This window comes from Eucalyptus grandis, chromosome 3 (genome assembly GCF_016545825.1).
Source record: "Eucalyptus grandis isolate ANBG69807.140 chromosome 3, ASM1654582v1, whole genome shotgun sequence".
NCBI lineage: Eukaryota > Viridiplantae > Streptophyta > Magnoliopsida > Myrtales > Myrtaceae > Eucalyptus > Eucalyptus grandis.
Genome location: NC_052614.1, coordinates 59573839 through 59599524, shown reverse-complemented (window position 1 = coordinate 59599524; position 25686 = coordinate 59573839). Strand labels below are relative to the sequence as shown.

The 25686-nt window shown below is 39.0% G+C and overlaps 3 protein-coding genes, 1 long non-coding RNA gene and 1 other non-coding gene across 5 annotated transcripts; 2 read left to right on the top strand and 3 right to left on the bottom strand.

Moving 5' to 3' along the window:
• The first annotated feature begins 405 nt into the window (after nt 1–405).
• Nucleotides 406–3953, top strand: LOC104438022. Its single transcript, XR_005550018.1, has 6 exons — nt 406–721; nt 817–1029; nt 1125–1195; nt 2793–3028; nt 3160–3292; nt 3481–3953. It is a non-coding gene; the product is annotated as a protein STRICTOSIDINE SYNTHASE-LIKE 4 (transcript).
• A 44-nt stretch (nt 3954–3997) lies between these two features.
• LOC104438026 (ATP-dependent DNA helicase Q-like 3) lies at nt 3998–25686 on the bottom strand. Its single transcript, XM_039310469.1, has 20 exons — nt 25552–25686; nt 25293–25449; nt 24987–25094; nt 24840–24847; nt 24667–24750; nt 24375–24515; nt 24230–24264; nt 23134–23217; nt 21965–22053; nt 20750–20902; nt 20576–20672; nt 20292–20295; nt 20037–20186; nt 19866–19958; nt 19713–19784; nt 19481–19614; nt 5408–5502; nt 5155–5276; nt 4827–4933; nt 3998–4620 (listed from the first exon to the last, which is right to left on the bottom strand). Exons 2-20 carry the CDS (start codon nt 25447–25449, stop codon nt 4179–4181), a joined length of 2175 nt encoding a protein of 724 aa, XP_039166403.1. The 5' UTR covers nt 25552–25686; the 3' UTR covers nt 3998–4178.
• Nucleotides 5753–6812, bottom strand: LOC120292237. Its single transcript, XR_005550020.1, has 6 exons — nt 6732–6812; nt 6448–6451; nt 6264–6342; nt 6022–6114; nt 5874–5945; nt 5753–5774 (listed from the first exon to the last, which is right to left on the bottom strand). It is a non-coding gene; the product is annotated as an uncharacterized LOC120292237 (long non-coding RNA).
• Nucleotides 14289–17760, top strand: LOC104438025 (protein STRICTOSIDINE SYNTHASE-LIKE 4). Its single transcript, XM_010051095.3, has 6 exons — nt 14289–14559; nt 14656–14868; nt 14964–15034; nt 16613–16849; nt 16993–17125; nt 17314–17760. Exons 1-6 carry the CDS (start codon nt 14386–14388, stop codon nt 17578–17580), a joined length of 1095 nt encoding a protein of 364 aa, XP_010049397.2. The 5' UTR covers nt 14289–14385; the 3' UTR covers nt 17581–17760.
• Nucleotides 17856–19335, bottom strand: LOC120292235 (ATP-dependent DNA helicase Q-like 3). Its single transcript, XM_039310471.1, has 4 exons — nt 19248–19335; nt 18995–19116; nt 18666–18772; nt 17856–18457 (listed from the first exon to the last, which is right to left on the bottom strand). The coding sequence occupies exons 1-4, from the start codon at nt 19330–19332 to the stop codon at nt 18016–18018; spliced, it is 756 nt and encodes a 251-aa protein (XP_039166405.1). The 5' UTR covers nt 19333–19335; the 3' UTR covers nt 17856–18015.

The following is a 25686-nucleotide window of genomic DNA, read 5'->3' as shown; positions in this document are numbered from 1 at the left end:
GAACAATTTTTAATATTTTTTTTTTCTTTCTATCCTCCTTTCTTTAATTGATCGCCATTGGGGCCAGTTAGAGGCAAGAGTTGGTGAGGCTTACTAGTCAATGATGAGGCTCCCCCTCACAAGCCACTAGTGAGGTGCAGTCAAGCCTCGCCAAATCTGGCAAGGCCTTTCCCAACCATGGCTAGCTTGGCCTTGCCATGGCTGGGCAAGGCCAACCTCATCAACGGTGGCATAGGAGCCAAAGATGAAACAAATCTAGATATTATTCTTTTCCACTTCAAATAGAAACAAATCCCCATGCCTCCAAAAGGAATTCTAATCCAATTAAAACTTTTGGATTTATGTCCTAACCTATCTACATCGTTCAACCGGATCAAGTTTGTATACGATTCAAATTCGAGTAATAATTGAACAATTTTCTTCATCTCCGCCGAAAACTCAGACCCGTCTTCTATTACGGTTCTCTCACAATAAGTGGACTTGTATTCCCGTCAAAAACATTTCTTCTTCTAGATTTCATCCTTGTCACTCTTTCCCTCTTATCACAATGGCTCTATTCGGCTTCTTGAGCCGCTTTTTGCCACCATTCTCGGGCTTCGTTTTGGCTTGTGTCCTCGCCGTAGTGCTTCAAATCTTTATCTTTTCGCCGATATCTCCCGACTTGCTCCATTTACCGCAACCATCGTCTTTAGCTTCTCTTCCCACAAACACCCACTTGCAGGTAATTGAAAAGCTTCGTCATACAGAAGGTTCCAACTATCATTTCTTTCATTTCTCGGTTCTTCATTCATGTGAAAAGCTTTCTGGTTCACGCAGGGTGTGGGTAAAGTTGGAGAGGGTGTAGTGAAAGACCCAGAGGACGTATTGGTAGACGAAAATGGCGTGCTCCACACTGCGACTAGAGATGGTTGGATCAAGAGGTTGCACCGAGACGGGTCCTGGGAAAATTGGACCATGTTGAACAGTCAGACCCTTCTGGGGATTACAGCGACCAGGAGAGGTGGTATCATTGTGTGTGATGCTGAAAAGGTATGCATGATATGATAAAGAGATGATGATCTTGGTTTATGAAATGAATTGTGAAGCGTTTATGGGTAAGCTCTCGATGATTGTGATTTGGCTAGGGCTTGATCTGGGTCGATGAAGATGGTCATCCGAAGGTCCTCTTATCGCATGTTAATGGATCTGAATTAAGGTAATGTTCTTAATCATCGTGATCAACAATAGTTCTTTTTAATTTCAACCTATTCCTCGGACACTCTTTCCACTCGCACCAGTAATTCCTGAAAACACGCACATCTATTCTCTTGGGTGGCCCCAAGAGCACACAATGAGCAAAGTACTAAACATGACAACTCATGAGATTTTATGGGACTATAAGCAACTGTTTTAAAAGCTTAAATTATTAAATGAATGCGTGATTATCATTCAAATATTATAATATTTTCACTTTAGTAAACTATTTTAAAACTTAAATTGTTAGATTGAGTAATTTATCATATGTATATTATAACATTTCCTTTCACACTTAATTTGGTATTTTGTCTAGTATTAAGAATGAAAATTTAATTAATGAAGCAAATGAAGCCTGATAAAATTTGAATTTGAGATTTTATAGAACTACCGTCAATCATTTTAAAAATTTAAATTATTAGATGAATACGTAATTTATTATTTAAATATTATAACAAAACTCGAAACCAAGCCATGCGGAAGCATTTGCGGGAGATAACTTAGAAGAAAGGCGGCAGCTTTTCATTGGTATATGTGCTATGTGTGGCTGAGCTTTAGGAATCTCCCCTTTTCTTCCTCACTTTGTCATTGACAACGACGTATGATGGGTGTTTGTTTGTAAGTAACCGGACAACAACAGAGATGCTGCAGTCGTGTAAGCTGTTCTTTTGTCTATCGATTTGCGTGGCTCTGAGATTTTCTCGAAGGGAAGTGGACAAGGGACCACAGTCTGTGAAGGGACGTACAAGGCTGCACATCCTTATCTGATGAACTCCTCCAACTTGAACTCATAATTAATTTAGACATTCGAGTGCTTTCGATTATAAGAATTTGGAAAGTTTATAAGGACAAAAAAGAGTTGAGCTCTAATTAAATTTATATGTAAGATTAGCGGGTATTCTTATGACAAAATTTCATGGGATTTACTTGTTAAAATGAGTTGTCTTGTCCTGGAAAAGACAAATGGCTGAGTTCGCAATTAGGATAGCATTACGTTGTTATCAAATGAGAAAAAGAAAAGAAAAGGACATATTGTTGGGATATGTGAGAATAGATTGTCTTGTCCTAGAATAGATTGTATTGTCCTCATATTCCTCCAACAACAATGTTGAAGATACCAAGAAGGTTTAATAGGTCATAAGTAACTCTCTTATATGCTAAATTAGAGTTTGTCAGATTATTTAGTAGACTAATTCCTAAAATATTACGTACATTTGATGTTGCTATCTCTATATATATACTGCATAATATGCTAGATGGAGCAAATTCACGAAACACTAGCAATTAGACCTGATCCGGGACCAAACTCAGACCACATTTTGGGTAAAAAATTAATTGCCATAATGATTGATAGGTTTAGACAACCTTGGTAGATCAAATGCAATTATATTCATCTTGGTGGATCGAGCATGACACCGAATACCATCAAGTCTGGCCGGAAATAGGCCAAGGTTGGAGGATTATGGTGGACTTGCACACGAATTGACATAAGCACAAGGAGCAAATTTATCACAAAAACCGTCAAAATTTAATGTTTTTACTATGATTGCCACATATAGATTCGCAGACGACGTCATTGAAGCATTAGACGGAGTCTATATTTCAGCGTAGCCAGCACCAAGTTCTCCCTCCACAATTGGTACTTGGATGTCCTCGAGGCGAAACCTCATGGCCAGCTTCTCAAATTCAACCCTTCATCGTCACAAACTTCCATTGTTCTTGATGACTTGTGCTTCGCCAATGGTGTTGCTCTCTCTAGGGATGAAGATTTTCTCATTGTCTGTGAGACTTGGAAGTGAGTATATCCCTCAATTCACAATTTATAGAGCTCATACATTGGAATTTCTCTTGGAAAATAAAGCATCTTAGGGTAAGACAGGAAAAAAAGTGGTGCAATTCTGCTTATGGCATGTGTGTGTTTCGTAGATTTAGGTGTTTAAGGCATTGGCTGAAGGGAGATGAGGCAGGGAAAACAGAGATTTTCATTGACAATCTTCCGGGCGGACCTGACAACATCAATCTTGCCCCCGACGGATCTTTTTGGATTGCCCTACCGCAGGTATATCCGCAAGCTTTTCTCAAAACGATAACTAAAGATCTAAACCCAGAGAGATTAGTGCTCTCAAGGAGATAATAATGCCCCTGATTTTGGGCAAAACTACGTGCATGCCACTGCGAGGGGTTCAGCTTCTTTCGGACCTTGTGTTTTCGTACGCTCTGTCACTGCTCATTGCAAATTTGGTGCAGGTGACATCTGAAGGGTGGGAATTCGTGCACACCTCCAAGGCAGCCAAGCACTTGATAGCAACGTACCCAAGTATGATCAAGAAAGTGAATGGAGCGTACAGAAAAGCAAGCGTTTTGCATGTGGGAGCTGATGGCAAAATAATCGAGAAGCTTGACGATCCTGACGGGAAAGTCAACTCCTTTGTTACCTCAGCATTCGAGTTTGAGGGACATCTTTACCTGGGAAGTCTCAACGCCAACTTCATTGGAAAATTGCCCCTCATCTGATGATCTTACCTAATGTAACGTTCACTTCAATTGGCATCTCATGCAATACCAGTTCGCCAATCTCGGTAGAGGCGAGTATTTCACAAGGGAGGCAGCTGAGCTTACATGTATCATGGCATCATTTGCTTCACGGTTCTGAATTATAGAACTTCGATGCTTCCAGGAGGCAGATTCAAGAAATTGTAGAATAGACTGTATTTCTCTGATGGTTAAGCATTTAGCAAACTATTTTTAGAAAAACCAAGAGATCTAAGGCACAACTATGAAACTCGAATGGAACCGCGGACAAAATGAGGTTTCCTCACATAATGACAGTTTTGGCAATCAAACCGTACGTATAATTCAATAAACAGAATTGCCATATAGTTGATAGCAAATGCTTCTAAGCTCAAGGAGGCAATTGATATGAGCAAAATTCATGAACAGAGATCCTACTGCAACCTCATTCTTTTCTCTATATTCTTCTCAGCTGTCTCCGGCAATTTATCAACTGCTCTATCCTTTGCCTTCCTGCTTTTCATAAACTCAGAGAAGGAATGAATTGCTGGCAGACTTGCGGCAGTAGTAGTAGAACTTTGCCCCGAGGAAACACAAGCAGAACTGATGACACTAGGACCTTCTTCATTTATGGCCTCCATTATTACCTGGTTGACTGAAGATGGAGCTGAGCCTGAAGGTTCTTGTTTAGGTGGCATAATCTCTGAAGGCGAGTTATCACTGATTCTGAGCCGATTTGTCAGATCTGTAGAATTGGTTGTTGAGAGCCACCTTACAGTGTTTGCCACTTGGGAAAGATAAAATGACTTCCTGCTCTTTCCATATTTTTTGTAGCAGTCGTTCTCGAGGGAAGAAGCCGACTCTTCAATTTCATTCCTGCAAATAAAGTTTGATGAGAAAAGACTTCATTAATCCATTTCTACGGCTTGGGTGTTTCTTAAGACATTTTTATATTACACATCAGACTGAAGATTCAACCAGACAAAGCTCTTTTTGCAACCTTAAACTAGCAGTGAAATATACTGAGAAAAACGAAGTGGTGGTGAAATAATTGTGACAAGAATCAGAAATGAGTAATATACATTAAAGAGCCAAGACGTTGCTGAGCCAGCCTCAAGGCTTTGAACAATCTTTGCTTGCTAGTTTCTCTCAGCTCTTCCGATACTTCATTCTTGTCCACTTTATTCATCTGCAAGAAGTCATCATAGTATTTTAGTAACCGACCACAAGCTCAACTTCTTTCATAATAGAGGACAAAGTTGCAACAGTGACCCATCTGTTTCCCATTTCACTGATGCGTAGTTTTTGGTTTGTCAACAGCAGAAAAAGGAACGGCATTATTCACAAGTCACTATTACAACAGATAACAGCTAAATCCCCTTGAACATGAAAAGACATACCATGGCCTACCTTTCTATCTAAGCCTTGCTTCTGGTTGTAGTTTTCCTCAGCATGCTCCCAGAAATCAATTTTGTCTTTTACTCCTGATTTGAATTTTGAGATAGTTGAGCTCTTCCTAACATCGATGCCATCTGCATTAGAATCTTCACACATCAGAGAACGTGACAACATCAGCCAGATCAGCCTGGAAAAGATTTACACCGACTATTTCTTCAAACATAATTGGATAGGTATCAGGTAAATATTGCCATGCACATATTACCATCAGAGTCAGAAATGTCTTCCTCCGAACAACTCACTTCATCATCACGATTCCAAAATTCAGAATACTGTCCTTCATTACTCATATCTACCGCGCTGATCGATTAGAAAATGCATAAGAGTTAGCATTGAACCTTATGAATAATGTCACTTCTAGCAACATAAAACTGAAAAGGTTGGATGCAAGCTAAATTACTGAGGAGCTTCAAACAAAACGAAAAGCACAAAACAAAACCTGTGCATCAGGATTCTGGAGAACTGGTTTCTCTGACGAGAAACACAAGTAGTTGAAAGCTCCTCCAACTGCCTGGCAACCTGGTTTGGATGTTTGCATGTATCGCACGAGTTTTACAGAGGGATGCAGGTACCTAAATTATGCATTGACACGACTTATGATTCAATTCAAAATTTAGCAAGCTCTAAAAAACACATTAGCACCAGTTACATTATGAAGCACAAAATGTTACCAAAACCTGTTCACCAAAACTCTCAAGAATCTTTCTGCGCCGACACCCAGATCCTTCACAATATTCAACCATCTGCGCACCAATTGGTAACTAAAATCAGCATATACCTGGACAAGGTACATATACAACATCAATAGCTATGGATCACCTGATTGAAGTCAGCTAGTAACTTTTTGAGCAACCCATCCTGTGAACTGGAGCTTTGTGGCTTCTTATCCTTAGCCTTGCTTAGAATAAATTCCTGAAAGAATGTGTGAGCTCATCAAGAAATTCCATTGACACATATAACAAATCAAAATCAAGAAGCCAGAGACCTGACCATTCTCTTGCGATCATCGATCCCATAATACAATATACTTGTAGAGGGCAATTGATCGCGGCCGGCTCTACCTGATTCTTGATAAAATGCTTCCATTGATTTTGGAATGTTAAAGTGGCAAACAATCCTCACATCCTTTCTGTCAATACCCTGCAAGTATAGACCACATTCAACGATAGACAGGCATCAGCTGAACAGTCATGCAGGGTGATGAAACTAGAGTTAATTTGAGTGGATAGCCTCGCATTATCTTACCATCCTGAAGAAATATCAGAAGCAGAGTAACTGTGCATGCAGCAGAACAGCTCCCAAGTGGAACAACACAACCAAAATAAATAGTTACATCATATTCCTGATTGATTGAAGATTGTAAATCAAGGAGAAGCAAGAAAGCATCTCAAGAATGAAAACATTGAAAAATAGGAAAAGTAGTCAAGTACCTTCCCTGACAAAATTCATCCATTGCAAACAAATGGTCATGTTGAATGAGCATAAAATTAAAAAATTTGAATAGTTGAATCTATCAAGCGCTCTCTTACACAAAAGCCACTGTGGCCACAACAACTTGTATCTTAGAAGAAAGCCAATCATCTAAGATGGAACTCCGCAGCTTGTCATTCGCCCGCGTGGTAAGCTGAGAAGTAGAAACAGGATAGATATCAATGGCCACCCGACAATCCTGTACAGACTTATGAAAGAAAGTACAATTACCAGCACATGATATTCCATTTTCGAAAGGTAAGCAGACAGGTTATCACACATTGTGCGTTCCGGGCGAGTAAATAATCGAGCAAACAGCACAGAACTTTTGTAGGCATACGCTTGCTCAAATGATTATTATTGTTGAGTAGCCATTTTCCATGGTTGAGCGTGTTGGTTTTTGGGATTTTGTTACTGAATTGCAACCTCTTTTCCATCATCTTTCACGATTTACAATGGCAAGATATTGTATGAAGTTATATCTTAGTGAAATGACTTGTTTGAAAGCTTACTTTGGTAAGCTTAAATCTAGGATTACACTCACAACGGATATGTGGAGTTCCATTCAAAACTTGAACTATTTGTGTCTTGTACATTATATTGATGAAAATTGGCAGTTGCAAAAAAGAATAATCAATTTTGTGATGATGCATAGTCACAAGGGTAAGGAGATTGGTAAAATTATGGGGAAATGCATTTATGATTGGAGAATAGAAAGGAAGGTGTCCACAATAACAGTGGATAATGCAAGTTCAAATGATGTGGCCGTTAGTTATTTGAAAGAAAAATTTTCAGAAGAATGATTTTTTATTTTGAATGGTGATGCTTTACATATGAGATGCACTGCTCATATACTTAACTTGATAATAAGAGATGGATTGAATGAGATGCGTGATTCTATTGCACGCATCCGAAACATGGTTAGGTATGTGAGGAGTTCTCCGGCTAGAGCTAAGACATTCAAAGGTTGCATTGAGAGTGAGAGGATTGCATACAATGGTTCGGTCTGTCTTGATGTTGCCACTAGATGGAACTCCACTTACATGATGCTAGACACCGCCATAAAGTTCAAGAAAGTTTTTAAAAGAATGGAAGAAGAAGATTTATATTTCTTAAGGGAAATTGACAATGATCCTCCCGAAGATGAAGATTGGGAAAATGTCATCATTTTTTTCAAATTTCTGAGACGGTTTTATGATGCAACCAAAAAGATGTCGGGTAGTTCATATGTTACTTCAAATCATTATTTTGAGGAGATAGCTAAGTTGTACAAGTATTTGAATAATGCGGCGAATTCTTTAGACCCAAAGCTTCAAGCTATGGGTTTAAAAATGAAAAAGAAGTTTGACAAGTATTATGGGAGTTTGGATAAAGTTAATATGATGGCATTGATTGCGGTTGCATTGGATCCTACAAAGAAGTTGAATTATGTAAAGTTCTGTTTTGAACAAATCTATGATGATGAAGCAAAAATTGATGAGATGCATGATAAAGTGAAGGTCGCCTTGGAGAATTTGTATAAATCTTATGAGCGATCTTTTGTTGGCTCTTCTAGTAAAGGAAAATTTGGTGATTCAAGTGTTTCTAATGTTGATATTGATGACAATGATTGTGAATTCGATGCTTAGCACAAAAGCTTTCTCCATGTGAAGAAAAAAGTGTTGGATGAAAACAAATTTGAGCTTGATCGGTATCTTGAAGCTGAAAGTGAAGATATCCTTAATATTGATCTTTTGATGTGGTGGAAGAGTACTTGGATCAAAGTATGAAATCGTATCTTTGATAGCTCGAGATGTTTTGTCTATTCCGTGACTACCAATGCTTCAAAATCGGCTTTTAGTACATCGGGACGTATACTTGATGGCTTTCGAAGTTCTTTGACTCCCAGAGTGGTGGAAGGTTTTATTTGTACTCAAGATTGGTTGAGAGTTGTTCGCATGCCAATTAATGTTAAAGAATGCATCGAGAATGCGGAACAATTTGAGGCGGGTAAGTTATATATATTTCTTTGTATCTTGTAATTCATTCGCATAACTATCTATTAAGCGCATGCCTTATTTAATCTCTCTTTTTTTTTCCCTTTTCTTTTTATAGATTTGGATTGTCTTACCAAGGACATTATCATTGGAAAATAAACTTCATTTTGTCGAAACTCCAATTTTGTGGTAAGTAAATAGACTTTATTAAATCCTAGAGTATGGATTCTTGTTGATTTTTCTTTATATATGAATTTTAGGTTTTTGTCAGAGATTTTGTACCATGTGGAACGCAAGGCCGAAGAAGGAGAAGAAGATCGAGCACATGAAGGACAAGGTTGATATGTGATCAACCAAAAATTGTACTACAATTAGTTAATTGGCTAAATTGCTAGCTTGTATATTACTGGAATATGAGAAACTCGATATATCTTGTGGGATATGGGGATGCGAGATGGTCAAATTATATACTTGGTTATTTTTTTTCAATGGGAGTCCAAATTTTATACATGTTGCCAATGAATTTGGTCGAAAGATGTGCTTGGTCTAACCTTTTTGTTTCAGCAGATAACTCATCTAGACTTGCTTCTCTAAGGTTACTTTTTATGCAAAACAGGTTCCAATATAAATAGGGTCAACCCTGTTCCCGGACCGAAAAAACAGGGTAGGCCGAGAACAGGGTCCAATGCAAACAGGGTAGGGAACAAGGTTCAAAAAAGGATAACCGGTTATAATAGGGTAGGGAACAGGGTCCAGGTCTAGACCCTACCCACCCCAGACCCGCTCACCCCTACTCGGGAATAAAAGTTTACCAAACGAATTTTTGTTCCAAATCTACTCCTTGGAAGAAAAGAACATAAATTGTTACTATTTAGCAAGTTGCCTAACACACCCTTAACCACCCCAACTCATAGGCATCGAAAGAGCGCTAATAGACATCCTTAGTGTAACCAAGTCCCCGAACCCACGAAATCTCTGGTTCCGTGAAAATCAAGGGAGGTCTCCTGACCCTTGATTGGGTTTCTAGCTGACCCTCAACAAATAGGCTATTGGTGACTTCTATATAATGTTTTCAAGTTGTCTAAAAACTAAAATTGAACCACTGTCATGCGAGGTACGGATTTGAGAGAACCCACGTTCTCAATTGATGGACCTCTTGGACGAACATTAAAGATGATGCTTTTGAGCCTTCTTTTTGTGATGTGCCTTGGGGACTACCACTTGAATAAGTATCTCTAAATCTATTTCTAGGGATTAAAGGCCCGAATGGGTAGGTCACGACATTTGTAAGTATCCGGATAACAACAAAGATGTTGCAGTCATGTTTGTTGTTCTTTTCTCGATCGATTTGCATGGTTCTGAGATTTTTCTCGACCTCATCCTTACAAAGAGAAGGGAACAAGGGACCAGATGCGTGAAGGAATGCACGAGGCTGTGCATCATTATCTAATGAACTCCTTTTACTTGGACTTATAATTATTCAAGACATTCGAGTACTTTCGATTAAAGAATTTGGAAAGTTAATAAGGACAAAAAAGAGTTGACCTCTATTTAAATTTTGGCTAACATGTTATATAATATATAATATTAGCAGGTATTCTTAGGAAAAAAAAAATCATGGGATTTTACTTGTTAAAATGAGTTATCCTGTCATGGAAAAGACAAAAATGGCTGATTTTGCAATTAGGACGGCATTACATTGTTCTAAAAAAAAAGGAAAGAAAAGAGTGTTGGGAATTTGTGAGAATAGATTGTCTTGTCCTCCTATTCCTACAAAGGAAAAAAAATCATGGGATTTTACTTATTAAAATGAGTTATCATGTCATGGAAAAGACAAAAATGGCTGAGTTTGCACTTAGGACAGCATTACATTGTTCTCAAATTAAGAAAAAAGAAAAGGAAGAAAAGAGTGTCCGGGATTTGTGAGAATAGATTGTCTTGTCCTTGTATCCCTATAAAGGAAAAAATTCATGGGATTTTACTCACTAAAATGAGTAATTATGTCATGGAAAAGATACAAATGGCTGAGTTTGCAATTAGGACGGCATTACATTGTTCTCAAATTAAGAAAAATAAAAAAGAAGAGAAAGAAAAGAGTGTCAGGGATTTGTGAGAATAGATTGTCTTCGTATTCCTACAAAGGAAAAAATTCATGGGATTTTACTTGTTAAAATGAGTTATCATGTCATGGAAAAGACAAAAATGGTTGAGTTTGCTATTAGGACGGCATTTTATTGTTCTCAAATTAAATATAAAAAAAAAAATGAATGCCGGGGATTTGTGAGAATAGATTGTTTTGTCCTCATATTACTACAACAATAATGTTGAAGATACCAAGAAAGTTAAGTAGCTCATAAGTAAATTATATGCTAAATTAGAGTTTGTCAGATTCTTTAGTAGACTAATTCCCAGAATATTACGTATACGTGATGTTGCTATATCTATAAATCCTGCATAATATGCTAGATGGTGCGGAATCATGAAACACTAGCAATTAGACTTGATCGACCAAACACAAATCGCACCTCAGGTAAAAAAAAAATTATTTGCCCTAGTAATTGATAGGTTTAGAAAACCTTGGTAGATCATCAAGTTTGGCCAGAAATAGGCTAAGGTTGGAGGCTCACGGTGGACTTGAGCCCATGAGACTCTTTTTTGTCATGAACATGTCTACCTAAGGGCAGCATGTTTATCTCAAAGCACACAAATTGACATAAGCATAAGGAGCGAGTTTTTCACAAAACCACACAAAATTAATGTATTTACTATTATTGCTACATATAGATTCATGGATGATGTCATTGAAGCATCAAATGGGAGTTTATATTTTAGGGTAGCCAGCACCAACTTCGACCTCCACAATTGGTACTTGGACCTTCCTGAGGCGGAACCCCATGGCCAGCTTCTCAAATTCGACCCTTCATCATCACAAATTTTGATTGCTCTTGACGATTTATGTTTCGCCAATGGTGTTGCTCTCTCCAGGGACGGAGATTTTCTCATTATCTATGAAACTTGGAGGTGAGTATATCCCCCGATGCGCAATTTATAGAGCTCATACATTGGAATTTTCTCTTGAAAACAAAGCATCTTAGCACAGTTTAGCAGAAAGACAGGAAAAATGCGGTGCAATTCTGCTTATGTGCATGTGTCTGTTTCGCAAATTTAGGTGTTTGAAGCATCAGCTAAAGGGAGATGAGGCAAGGAAAATATAGATTTTCATTGACAATCTTCCGGATGGACCCGACAACTTCAATCTTGCCCCGAAGAATCTTTCTGGATTGCCCTACAGCAGGTATATTTGCAAGATTTTCGCGAGATAACAACTGAAAATCTAAACCCAATGTGATTGGTGCTCTTAAGGAGACAATAGTGCCCCTGATTTTGGACAAAAATTGCATACATGCCATCGCGAAGGTTTCGACTTCTTTCGGACCATGTTTTGCGGAAGCTCCATCACTGCTCTTTTGCAAATTGATGCAGTTGATATGTGAAGGGTGGGAGTTCGTGCACGCCTCCAAGGCAGCCAAGCACTTGATAGCAACATACCCTAGTTTGATCAAGAAAGCGAGTGGAGTGTACAGAAGAGCAAGTGTTTTGCATGTGGGAGCTGATGGCAAAATAATCAAGAAGCTCGACGATCCTGACGGGAAAGTCATCTCCTTTGTTACCTCAGCATTTGAGTTTGAGGGTCATCAAGTCTCAACTCCAACTTCATTGGAAAATTGCCCCTCATCTGATGAATATGCCTAGTGTAACGTTCACTCTAATTGTGTTACGCTGATATCGGTAGACGGGAGTAGTTCACATGGGGAGGTAGTTGAGCTTTTACATGTATTATCGCATCAATTGCTTCACTGGTTTTGAACTGCGAAACTTAAATGATTTCAAGAGGCAGATTCCATAACGATTTCAAGAAATTGTTGAGTAGACTTAATTTACCTGATGGTCAAGCTTTAAGCAAACTATCATTTGAAAAGTATGAAAGACCTGAGGTGCCACTATGAAACTGAAAACAGAACCATAGACAAAATGAGGGAAAATTATTAGAAAAGTTTTAAATCTATTGTAATTATACCAATTTTGTTATAAATTATCTACATTTGTATCAGTTTAGTCCAACCAGCCAATTTAGCTAGCTAGCATTGATGTGGACTGGGAAAATTGTCCAAAAAGTCATAAACCTATTGCAGTTTTGCCAATCGAGTCCTAAACCTTTCAACATTGCCGATTGAATCCTAAACCTTTTGTCAATTTGCCAATTGAGTCCATCCAGCCAATTTTGGCCGGAAAATGCTGACGTGGACGCCGGTGGTGCCATGTAGGATGGCCGAAGCTAACGTAGACAATTTTTATAATATTTTAATATTTAAAAAATTTGATTTTTTTTTATTTTCTTATTTGTTTTCCTCTTTTTTTTTATTTTTTTATTTTCCTTTTTGGCTTTTTCCTTGGCCTTTTCCGGTGGCTGGCCACCAACCATAGGCGATGGTTGGTCACCGCCCACAGCCACTGGCGGCCTCGCCCGCCACGAGCAAGGCTCGGTCGAGCGACGGTGACGCCGGGCGAGGCCGCCCTGGCCCCGGCAAGGGCTGGCCTCGCTAGATCTAGCGAGGGGAGCCCTCGCCGGGGGTCGTCCTTGCCCAAGTGAGTGTCGACCTCGCCCCTGGTCGGGCGGGCAACAGCTGGCCACCGGCCACAAGCCGACACCGGCCGGCCGGCGGGCGAGGGGCCTCGCCCCGATCGGTTTGGGCGAGGGCAAGCCTTGGCGGGCTCCCCTCGCCAAATCTCGCAAGGTCGGCCCTCGCCGGGCAGTGGCCGGCTCGCGACGAGTTGTGGCCGGTGGCCGATTGTCGCCTATGGCCGGTGGTCGGCCACCGTAAAAGGCCAAGGAAAAAAAGTAGTGGAAAAATATATATATAGTGGAAAAAATATAAAAAAAAAATATTAAAATTTTAAAAATTATTAAAATATTATTAAAAATTGTTCACGTCAACACCGGCAGTGGTATCGCCAGTGTCCACATCAGCATTTTCCGACTAAAATTGGCCAAATGGACTCAATTGACAAAAGGTTTAGGATTCAATCGACAAAATTGAAAGGTTTAGAACTCAGTCCAAGAAAACCGCAGGTTTATGACTTTTTGACAATTTTCTCGATGTGGACCTAACCATCCGACCAATGATGACATGAACAATTTTTAATATTTTTTTCTTTCTATCCTCCTTTCTTTAATTGATCACCATTGGGGCCGATTAGCGGCAAGAGTTGGTGAGGCTCACTGGTCAATGATGAGGCTCCCCCTCACTAGCCACTAGTGAGGGTGTGGTCAAACCTCGCCAAATCTGGTGAAGCCTTTTCCAATGATGGCTAGCTTAGCCTTGCCATGGCTAGGCAAGGCCAACCTCATCAACGGTGGCATAGGGGCCAAAGATGAAACAAATCTAGATATTATTATTTTCCACTTCAAATAGAAACAAATCCCCATGCCTCCAAAAGGAATTCTAATCCAATTAAAACTTTTGGATTTATGTCCTAACCTATCTACATCGTTCAACCGGATCAAGTTTCGTGTACGATTCAAATTCGAGTAATAATTGAACAATTTTCTTCATCTCCGCCGAAAACTCAGACCCGTCTTCTATTACGGTTCTCTCACAATAAGTGGACTTATATTCCCGTCAAAAACATTTCTTCTTCTAGATTTCATCCTTGTCACTCTTTCCCTCTTATCACAATGGCTCTATTCGTCTTCTTGAGCCGCTTTTTGCCACCATTCTCGGGCTTCGTTTTGGCTTGTGTCCTCGCCGTAGTGCTTCAAATCTTTATCTTTTCGCCGATATCTCCCGACTTGCTCCATTTACCGCAACCATCGTCTTTAGCTTCTCTTCCCACAAACACCCACTTGCAGGTAATTGAAAAGCTTCGTCATACAGAAGGTTCCAACTATCATTTCTTTCATTTCTCGGTTCTTTCATTCATGTGAAAAGCTTTCTGGTTCATGCAGGGTGTGGGTAAAGTTGGAGAGGGTGTAGTGAAAGACCCAGAGGACGTACTGGTAGACGAAAATGGCGTGCTCCACACTGCGACTAGAGATGGTTGGATCAAGAGGTTGCACCGAGACGGGTCCTGGGAAAATTGGACCATGTTGAACAGTCAGACTCTTCTGGGGATTACAGCGACCAGGAGAGGTGGTATCATTGTGTGTGATGCTGAAAAGGTGTGCATGATAAGATAAAGAGATGATGATATTGGTTTATGAAATGAATTGTGAAGCGTTTATGGGTAAGCTCTCGATGATTGTGATTTGGCTAGGGCTTGATCTGGGTCGATGAAGATGGTCATCCGAAGGTCCTCTTATCGCATGTTAATGGATCTGAATTAAGGTAATGTTCTTAATCATTGTGATCAACAGTAGTTCTTTTTAATTTCAACCTATTCCTCGGACACTCTTTCCACTCGCACCAGTAATTCCTGAAAACACGCACATCTATTCTCTCTGGGTGGCCCCAAGAGCACACAATGAGCAAAGTACTAAACATGACAACTCATGAGATTTTATGGGACTATAAGCAACTGTTTTAAAAACTTAAATTATTAAATGAATGCGTGATTATCATTCAAATATTATAATATTTTCACTTTAGTAAACTATTTTAAAAACTTAAATTGTTAGATTGAGTAATTTATCATATGTATATTATAACATTTCCTTTCACACTTAATTTGATATTTTGTCTAGTATTAAGAATGAAAATTTAATTAATGAAGCAAATGAAGCTTGATAAAATTTGAATTTGAGATTTTATAGAACTACCGTCAATCATTTTAAAAATTTAAATTATTAGATGAATACGTAGTTTATCATTTAAATATTATAACAAAACTCGAAACCAAGCCATGCGGAAGCATTTGCGGGAGATAACTTAGAAGAAAGGCGGCAGCTTTTCATTGGTATATGTGCTATGTGTGGCTGAGCTTTAGGAATCTCCCCTTTTCTTCCTCACTTTGTCATTGACAACGACGTATGATGGGTGTTTGTTTGTAAGTAACCGGACAACAACAGAGATGCTGCAGTCGTGTAAGCTGTTCTTTTGTCTATCGATTTGCGTGGCTCTGAGATTTTCTCGAAGGGAAGTGGACAAGGGACCACAGTCTGTGAAGGGACGTACAAGGCTGCACATCCTTATCTGATGAACTCCTCCAACTTGAACTCATAATTAATTTAGACATTCGAGTGCTTTCGATTATAAGAATTTGGAAAGTTTATAAGGACAAAAAAGAGTTGAGCTCTAATTAAATTTATATGTAAGATTAGCGGGTATTCTTATGACAAAATTTCATGGGATTTACTTGTTAAAATGAGTTGTCTTGTCATGGAAAAGACAAATTGCTGAGTTCGCAATTAAGATAGCATTACGTTGTTATCAAATGAGAAAAAGAAAAGAAAAGGACATATTGTTGGGGATACGTGAGAATAGATTGTCTTGTCCTCATATTCCTCCAACAACAATGTTGAAGATACCAAGAAGGTTTAATAGGTCATAAGTAACTCTCTTATATGCTAAATTAGAGTTTGTCAGATTATTTAGTAGACTAATTCCTACAATATTACGTACATTTGATGTTGCTATCTCTATATATACTGCATAATATGCTAAATGGAGCAAATTCAGGAAACACTAGCAATTAGGCCTGATCCCGGACCAAACTCAGACCGCATTTTGGGTAAAAAATTAATTGCCATAATGATTGATAGGTTTAGACAACCTTGGTAGATCAAATGCAATTATATTCATCTTGGTGGATCGAGCATGACACCGAATACCATCAAGTCTGGCCGGAAATAGGCCGAGGTTGGAGGCTTATGGTGGACTTGCACACAGATTGACATAAGCACAAGGAGCAAATTTATCACAAAAACCGTCAAAATTTAATGTTTTTACTATGATTGCCACATATAGATTCGCAGACGACGTCATTGAAGCATTAGACGGGAGTCTATATTTCAGCGTAGCCAGCACCAAGTTCTCCCTCCACAATTGGTACTTGGATGTCCTCGAGGCGAAACCTCATGGCCAGCTTCTCAAATTCAACCCTTCATCGTCACAAACTTCCATTGTTCTTGATGACTTGTGCTTCGCCAATGGTGTTGCTCTCTCTAGGGATGAAGATTTTGTCATTGTCTGTGAGACTTGGAAGTGAGTATATCCCTCAATTCACAATTTATAGAGCTCATACATTGGAATTTCTCTTGAAAAATAAAGCATCTTAGGGTAGTTTAGCGGAAAGACAGGAAAAAAAGTGGTGCAATTCTGCTTATGGGCATGTGTGTGTTTCGTAGATTTAGGTGTTTAAGGCATTGGCTGAAGGGAGATGAGGCAGGGAAAACAGAGATTTTCATTGACAATCTTCCGGGCGGACCTGACAACATCAATCTTGCCCCCGACGGATCTTTTTGGATTGCCCTACCGCAGGTATATCCGCAAGCTTTTCTCAAAACGATAACTAAAGATCTAAACCCAGAGAGATTAGTGCTCTCAAGGAGATAATAATGCCCCTGATTTTGGGCAAAACTACGTGCATGCCACTGCGAGGGGTTCAGCTTCTTTCGGACCTTGTGTTTTCGTACGCTCTGTCACTGCTCATTGCAAATTTGGTGCAGGTGACATCTGAAGGGTGGGAATTCGTGCACACCTCCAAGGCAGCCAAGCACTTGATAGCAACGTACCCAAGTATGATCAAGAAAGTGAATGGAGCGTACAGAAAAGCAAGCGTTTTGCATGTGGGAGCTGATGGCAAAATAATCGAGAAGCTTGACGATCCTGACGGGAAAGTCAACTCCTTTGTTACCTCAGCATTCGAGTTTGAGGGACATCTTTACCTGGGAAGTCTCAACGCCAACTTCATTGGAAAATTGCCCCTCATCTGATGATCTTACCTAATGTAACGTTCACTTCAATTGGCATCTCATGCAATACCAATTCGCCAATCTCGGTAGAGGCGAGTATTTCACATGGGAGGCAGCTGAGCTTACATGTATCATGGCATCATTTGCTTCACGGTTCTGAATTATAGAACTTCGATGCTTCCAGGAGGCAGATTCAAGAAATTGTAGAATAGACTGTATTTCTCTGATGGTTAAGCATTTAGCAAACTATTTTTAGAAAAAACCAAGAGACCTAAGGCACAACTATGAAACTCGAATGGAACCGCGGACAAAATGAGGTTTCCTCACATAATGACAGTTTTGGCAATCAAACCGTACGTATAATTCAATAAACAGAATTGCCATATAGTTGATAGCAAATGCTTCTAAGCTCAAGAAGGAGGCAATTGATATGAGCAAAATTCAAGAACAGAGATCCTACTGCAACCTCATTCTTTTCTCTATATTCTTCTCAGCTGTCTCCGGCAATTTATCAACTGCTCTATCCTTTGCCTTCCTGCTTTTCATAAACTCAGAGAAGGAAGGAATTGCTGGCAGACTTGCAGCAGTAGTAGTAGAACTTTGCACCGAGGAAACACAAGTAGAACTGATGACACTAGGACCTTCTTCATTTATGGCCTCCATTATTACCTGGTTGACTGAAGATGGAGCTGAGCCTGAAGGTTCTTGTTTAGGTGGCATATTCTCTGAAGGCGAGTCATCACTGATTCTGAGCCGATTTGTCAGATCTGTAGAATTGGTTGTTGAGAGCCACCTTACAGTGTTTGCCACTTGGGAAAGATAAAATGACTTCCTGCTCTTTCCATATTTTTTGTAGCAGTCGTTCTCAAGGGAAGAAGCCGACTCTTCAATTTCATTCCTGCAAATAAAGTTTGATGAGAAAAGACTTCATTAATCCATTTCTACGGCTTGGGTGTTTCTTAAGACATTTTTATATGACACATCAGACTGAAGATTCAACCAGACAAAGCTCTTTTTTGCAACCTTAAACTAGCAGCGAAATATACTGAGAAAAACGAAGTGGTGGTGAAATAATTGTGACAAGAATCAGAAATGAGTAATATTACATTAAAGAGCCAAGACGTTGCTGAGCCAGCCTCAAGGCTTTGAACAATCTTTGCTTGCTAGTTTCTCTCAGCTCTTCCGATACTTCATTCTTGTCCACTTTATTCATCTGCAAGAAGTCATCATAGTATTTTAGTAACCGACCACAAGTTCAACTTCTTTCATAATAGAGGACAAAGTTGCAACAGTGACCCATCTGTTTCCCATTTCATCTGATGCGTAGTTTTTGGTTTGTCAACAGCAGAAAGAGGAACGGCATTATTCACAAGTCACTATTACAACAGATAACGGCTAAATCCCCTTGAACATGAAAAGACATACCATGGCCTACCTTTCTATCTAAGCCTTGCTTCTGGTTGTAGTTTTCCTCAGCATGCTCCCAGAAATCAATTTTGTCTTTTACTCCTGATTTGAATTTTGAGATAGTTGAGCTCTTCCTAACATCAATGCCATCTGCATTAGAATCTTCACACATCAGAGAACGCGACAACATCAGCCAGATCAGCCTGGAAAAGATTTACACCGACTATTTCTTCAAACATAATTGGATAGGTATCAGGTAAATATTGCCATGCACATATTACCATCGGAGTCAGAAATGTCTTCCTCCGAACAACTCGCTTCATCATCACGATTCCAAAATTCAGAATACTGTCCTTCATTACTCATATCTACGCGCTGATCGATTAGAAAATGCATAAGAATTAGCATTGAACCTTATGAATAATGTCACTTCTAGCAACATAAAACTGAAAAGGTTGGATGCAAGCTAAATTACTGAGGAGCTTCAAACAAAACGAAAAGCACAAAACAAAACCTGTGCATCAGGATTCTGGAGAACTGGTTTCTCTGACGAGAAACACAAGTAGTTGTAAGCTCCTCCAACTGCCTGGCAACCTGGTTTGGATGTTTGCATGTATCGCACGAGTTTTTACAGAGGGATGCAGGTACCTAAATTATGCATTGACACGACTTATGATTCAATTCAAAATTTAGCAAGCTCTAAAAACACATTAGCACCAGTTACATTATGAAGCACAAAAAGTTACCAAAACCTGTTCACCAAAACTCTCAAGAATCTTTCTGCGCCGACACCCAGATCCTTCACAATATTCAACCATCTGCGCACCAATTGGTAACTAAAATCAGCATATACCTGGACAAGGTACATATACAACATCAATAGAAAAGCTATGGATCACCTGATTGAAGTCAGCTAGTAACTTTTTGAGCAACCCATCCTGTGAACTGGAGCTTTGTGGTTTCTTATCCTTAGCCTTGCTTAGAATAAATTCCTGAAAGTATGTGTGAGCTCATCAAGAAATTTCATTAACACATATAACAAATCAAAATCAAGAAGCCAGAGACCTGACCATTCTCTTGCGATCATCGATCCCATAATACAATATACTTGTAGAGGGCAATTGATCGCGGCCGGCTCTACCTGATTCTTGATAAAATGCTTCCATTGATTTTGGAATGTTAAAGTGGCAAACAATCCTCACATCCTTTCTGTCAATACCCTGCAAGTATAGACCACATTCAACGATAGACAGGCATCAGCTGAACAGTCATGCAGGGTGATGAAACTAGAGTTAATTTGAGTGCATAGCCTTGCATTATCTTACCATCCTGAAGAAATATCAGAAGCAGAGTAACTGTGCATGCAGCAGAACAGCTCTCAAGTGGAACAACACAACCAAAATAAATAGTTACATCATATTCCTGATTGATTGAAGATTGTAAATCAAGGAGAAGCAAGAAAGCATCTCAAGAATGAAAACATTGAAAAATAGGAAAAGTAGTCAAGTACCTTCCCTGACAAAATTCATCCATTGCAAACAAATGGTCATGTTGAATGAGCATAAAATTAAAAAATTTGAATAGTTGAAGCTATCAAGCGCTCTCTTACCCAAAAGCCACTGTGGCTACAACAACTTGTATCTTAGAAGAAAGCCAATCATCTAAGATGGAACTCCGCAGCTTGTCATTCTGCCCCGCATGGTAAGCTGAGAAATAGAAACAGGATAGATATCAATGGCCACCTGACAATCCTGTACAGACTTATGAAAGAAAGTACAATTACCAGCACATGATATTCCGTTTTCTGAAAGGTAAGCAGACAGGTTATCACACATTGTGCGTTCCAGGCAGTAGATAATCGAGCAAACAGCACCAGAACTTTTGAGTTTCTTCAATAAGTCAGCGTATGCATCATCCAGAATATCTTTGTACCGGACTGCACCAGGAGAGACTTGTTCAGATGCAAAAGTACTGCAAATGAACTTTAGTAGAGTAGTCTGTAGCAAAATGACAATAATAGTTGCAAAAATAACCTTTATTATGTTGATTATAAAAAAGGATCCGGAATCCTTATGCCTTTTCATCCATTACAAAATGTCAGTCCTGAGCTATCAGGATTTGCTGATAATAATACTCAATGCCAACTCTCCAAATTAAAACTTCCGTTGGAACCAGATCTTTTCACTTAATATTCTCACAAAAGCCAACCAGCAAATTTGCACAAGAAATGTTGGCCCCCAGAGAAAGATTATACAAGAAAAAGGAAAAACAAGAGTTCTTAAGTATTTTATAAGCAGCCCATTAAAGTGGCCCTTTTCTGTAGCAACCTAGAGAACCTTAACAGATCTTTGATCAGGACTTTCTCCTAGACTTCAGAAATCACAGGAATCATGGTAAAGTGATAACTCATTGAAGCTGAGACTGAGGACACAGAGAGAGAAAGAGGGAGGAACGATTCATTTGTGGCTTTTGATCGTTGAGAGTTACTCTTAACCATAATTATCCTAGGAGACGTAACTCAAACCTAGAATGCCAATAGAAAAGGTACATTACATTCAGAGACTAACATGTGCATATGAGATGTGCCTCCACATTATCCCATTTATTTTTTACCGAAGTGCCTCCACATTATCTACACTTTAGGAGAATAATTTTTTTTCCAGGCCTTGCATCAACAGCCGAGCAATTTGTAAGAAACAAAGAATGAAATCCATAGGCTACAGTAAATACATTCATATTCTTGTGTTTTCTCTGAATCAGCTAGCTGAGCCAAAGATTATCCTAGAGAAATTGGTTATTGCCAGCCAATGCTGAAAGAAATTTTCCCTCACAAGCTTTCTCTGACTCCAATAACCTTCATCTGATAGCAGACTAAATAATTTTAATTCCATGCAAATTAAAGTCCAAAGGATCCTTTAGATAATGATTTATGTCTCTACCTCTCTTTAGTTATATGAGATGAACTAGAGGCATAACATATGAAACTTGAGGGGCCAACCTTCATAATATATATTTGGACGGTTGAAAGATGATGTTAGAACCAGAGGGTTTTGCATTCCTAAGGATTGCATGACATCATTCTGCACCCTGAAAAAAAGAAAAAAGGAATTGATTGATTCTGGTAAAAAATAAAATGTGAAAAAACATAATGGAATAGCCACTACATCTGATGCTACAAAAATGCCAACATCACGCCCTCTGACAGGCTTCTACTACAAAAGAAAATGGAAAATAATTAACAGTTAACAAAAAATCAACCGCCGAAACATCTGGTAATCAGAATTGACTGGAGTCATTTAGATAAAAGAACAGATTGTCGATGTATCCAAAACCACAGAGGTACAACAGTCTTTGAGAAGTTCAACAAAAGGTACAATTCTTTAAGAAGTTCAACAAGAGGTACAAGTCTTTGAGAAGTTCAACAATGACTTTCCAGTCAAAAAAGGTCTTGGGTCTCTCCAAACATGACCACAACTAAAGAGTTGAACAATTCAAAAATTGTTTACAGGATATTTATTAGGTGTACTTCCAGCATAAAAGATAGTTTGTACATCCACTATTGGATTGTTATCATGGTTGATATATGGAAAATTTCAATAAAAAAACCAACTCCAAACGCACATCACTCACCCCACGATGAATGTGTAAACTATCTACACTAGCAGTCAACAAAACAGTATTTCTTTTTCAAATCATCCTGAACCACTAGCAGAACATTGGAACGTCAACACCAATCAATGCACCCATTTTTGTTCAATCAGATTGGGTTTCACTCGCAGCATAATTGCCAAAAAGTACCTGCTTCTCAAATAATACAAGCTTGAGCACAAACAATGTTGACAATATTTGTCAAGGGAAAAATATGCATGCTATCTTATTACATTCATTCACAAATATCAATGCTCCCATATGATGCATGTCTTAATCAGGTTGATTGATTTTGCTTTGGTTATTCCACTTCTATAAATGAGATATGGTTTGAACAAGTGACAAGCCATGCCACATAGGAAACCAAGACACATCCATAAACAAAGCCCTTCAAGAAATATGAGGCCAAAACATGGAGAACTATAGACTAGACATGTCAGTTATCTTATATAAGAAATCCGGATCTCTCCCTGTAGTAAGTAAGGTCAATTCTTCCATAATTCAGTCAAGACCACTTACTTAGGAACAGCAGTTGCTGTCAATGCCAGTATTGGTATGCCATGCAGGCGATTCCTCAAAGAGGAAAGCTTCCGGTAGCTCGGCCTGTTTGAACCAGATCAAACACAAAAAAAGGATGAAAAACTGTTTCTAGTTTGAAACTTTGATGAAAAAAAAGGTAAATGTGTGTGGGTGATCCAACCATCAAAGTTCACAAAGTTAAGAGACAGACATTCAAGCGCTTGCTCACACTCATATAATGCGCATCGACAACTGCAAATAAACATGTCTCAATGTGTGTGAAGTGATTGTCCATACTCATGTATATATATCAAGTTTAAAGAAAGCTAAAATTGACAACAGGTGTCTGCATTTGGACAGCCTCATGATCACTGCAGCATAAATTCCAATTACATGTTCACATATACCACTAAAGAGTCCATAGATACTTCAAGATATCATTTAAGGAGGTAATTCATAAAGCTATTCAGGATACTAAGCCTATTATAACACTATAGAAAATTTACTTCTTATACGATGCATTAAGTTTGTGCAATATCCCAAAGCTTTTTATGCAAGCTTATTCACTTATTCACTAGAACTATTAATAAACAATAACCAAAATCAATAAGAAAGAAATTTTCTTTTATGCCTCCAATAAAATATTTTTTAGTTTAAAAAAAAACTAAAAAAAAAAAAAAAGATTAGTTCTTTACCAAAAAAAAAGATTTTTTAGTTAAGATTCTTACAGAATCTCTGCTGCTTGACCTATTTTGTCATAAAAGCAAGACCATCCGGTTGATATACTAAGATGTCTCCTTAGTGGCATCACTACAGACACCGCACCCATTAGGAACAGTAACATCAACAGGCATGAGTCAAATTGATAATAATGTCCTAGATATACACAGTAAAACACTCGGAAATAGAACAAAACCAACAGAGGGGAGATATAAATAAAATGAACAGTCAAAGACATCCAAGCACAAGCAAAAAACACATCAACGTGTCAATTTCTGAATGTGGTGCAAGTATAAACTGAAAGCAATAAATAAAATTCCCCTTTCAGTTCAAAAGACGTATCCATATTTGTTGCTCAAAACAAATAAACAAGTACCTAAAATCATGACCCCATGTTGAGATGCAATGTGCCTGAAATACCACAAAGAAGATGAGAAATCCATTTTTAGGGATCGAGATTCTTTCATTGGAACACAAGACACCACAACTTTCCTCATGAATATCCTACACAAAACTCACACCTCATCGATGGCAATCAAATTAAGCAACCCTCTAGAGTGAATTTTCATCAGCTTTGACATAAACCCTGCTGTGGCAATCAATTCCGGAGTCACATACAGCAGCCTCAAGGAAGGTTTCCCAGACTCAAGGTCTTCATATATCTGAAAGCAAAACGTAAAAGTTAAGGGGCCTTGTTAATTGCTTTTTTAACATAATGTGCATCTTAAACTGATTAATGTTATGTCTCTCGAGCTCCACAAATCCTCAAGCATGATCATATCTCTCATTGTCAATGCAAGACTCCAGATTCACCTTATTCTTAGTTTGAGTTGTTTGGGTAGAGGAGAGAAATTCGGCAGAAACTCCCTTCTCCTTCAATGCACTCACCTGGTTTTCCTAAACAAAGAAAATTCGGTAGCATACACTTGAGAATTTACAAAGATCACAGTAGTAACTACTAATGATAAGCTACCTCTCATGCTTACCATCAAAGCTGTGAACAAATTGAAGATCACCAATTAACACATATCAGTCTGATCATCCTGTGCCAATAAAAACTCAACCAAATTCTCATGCAGATGAAAAGAACCATTTAGGAACTTAATTGTTTACGAGGGCAAGAGGGCATTCACCTATTAAAGGACACACAACAAGCACAATCCCTGTTTTGGCCAGTGCAGGTATCTGGTAACACATTGACTTCCCTCCTCCAGTAGGCATCAGACAGAAACAATCTCTTCCTTCACTCACCAACACGGAGCATATAAAGCATCAGCAAAACCCCAATTGACACCATTTTCCCATTATTCTTTCTTACAAAAATCTAAGAAAACCCATCTGCATTCGTCGGTTTGCAATGGTTTTACCAAGGAAGCAGAAGCACATTCACTGCTTATCAGAAAAGAATCAAGGGTTATGCATGTTGTCATGAATTTGACCTGACAGAACAGCTTCAATGGCCTCTAGCTGCTTGCCTCTGAACTGGGCATGCCCAAAATGCCACCGCAGGAGCTTCACCAGAGCCTCTCTGCCCCATTTCTTATTCCTGCCCTCGCCGATGCTCGCGCTTTGCAATGGCAACGGCGACTTCTTCATCTGCAAGTTCTCCACTTGATCAAGCAAACCGATGCCCAAAAAATTCCAACTTTCCAGGAAACAATAGCACAAATCGAGGCAAAACGAAACGGTGGCACTTGCCTCGTCCTCCGGTTTCGCTTCCCGCGGCTAAGACTGGCGAAGGTTTACTTGATGATCCCGGAGACGGACCGGCGTTGGTGGGTCGCCGTCGCTCTTGCGATTAGTCCGGAGAGCAAGCTAAATTAAAATGAGGGA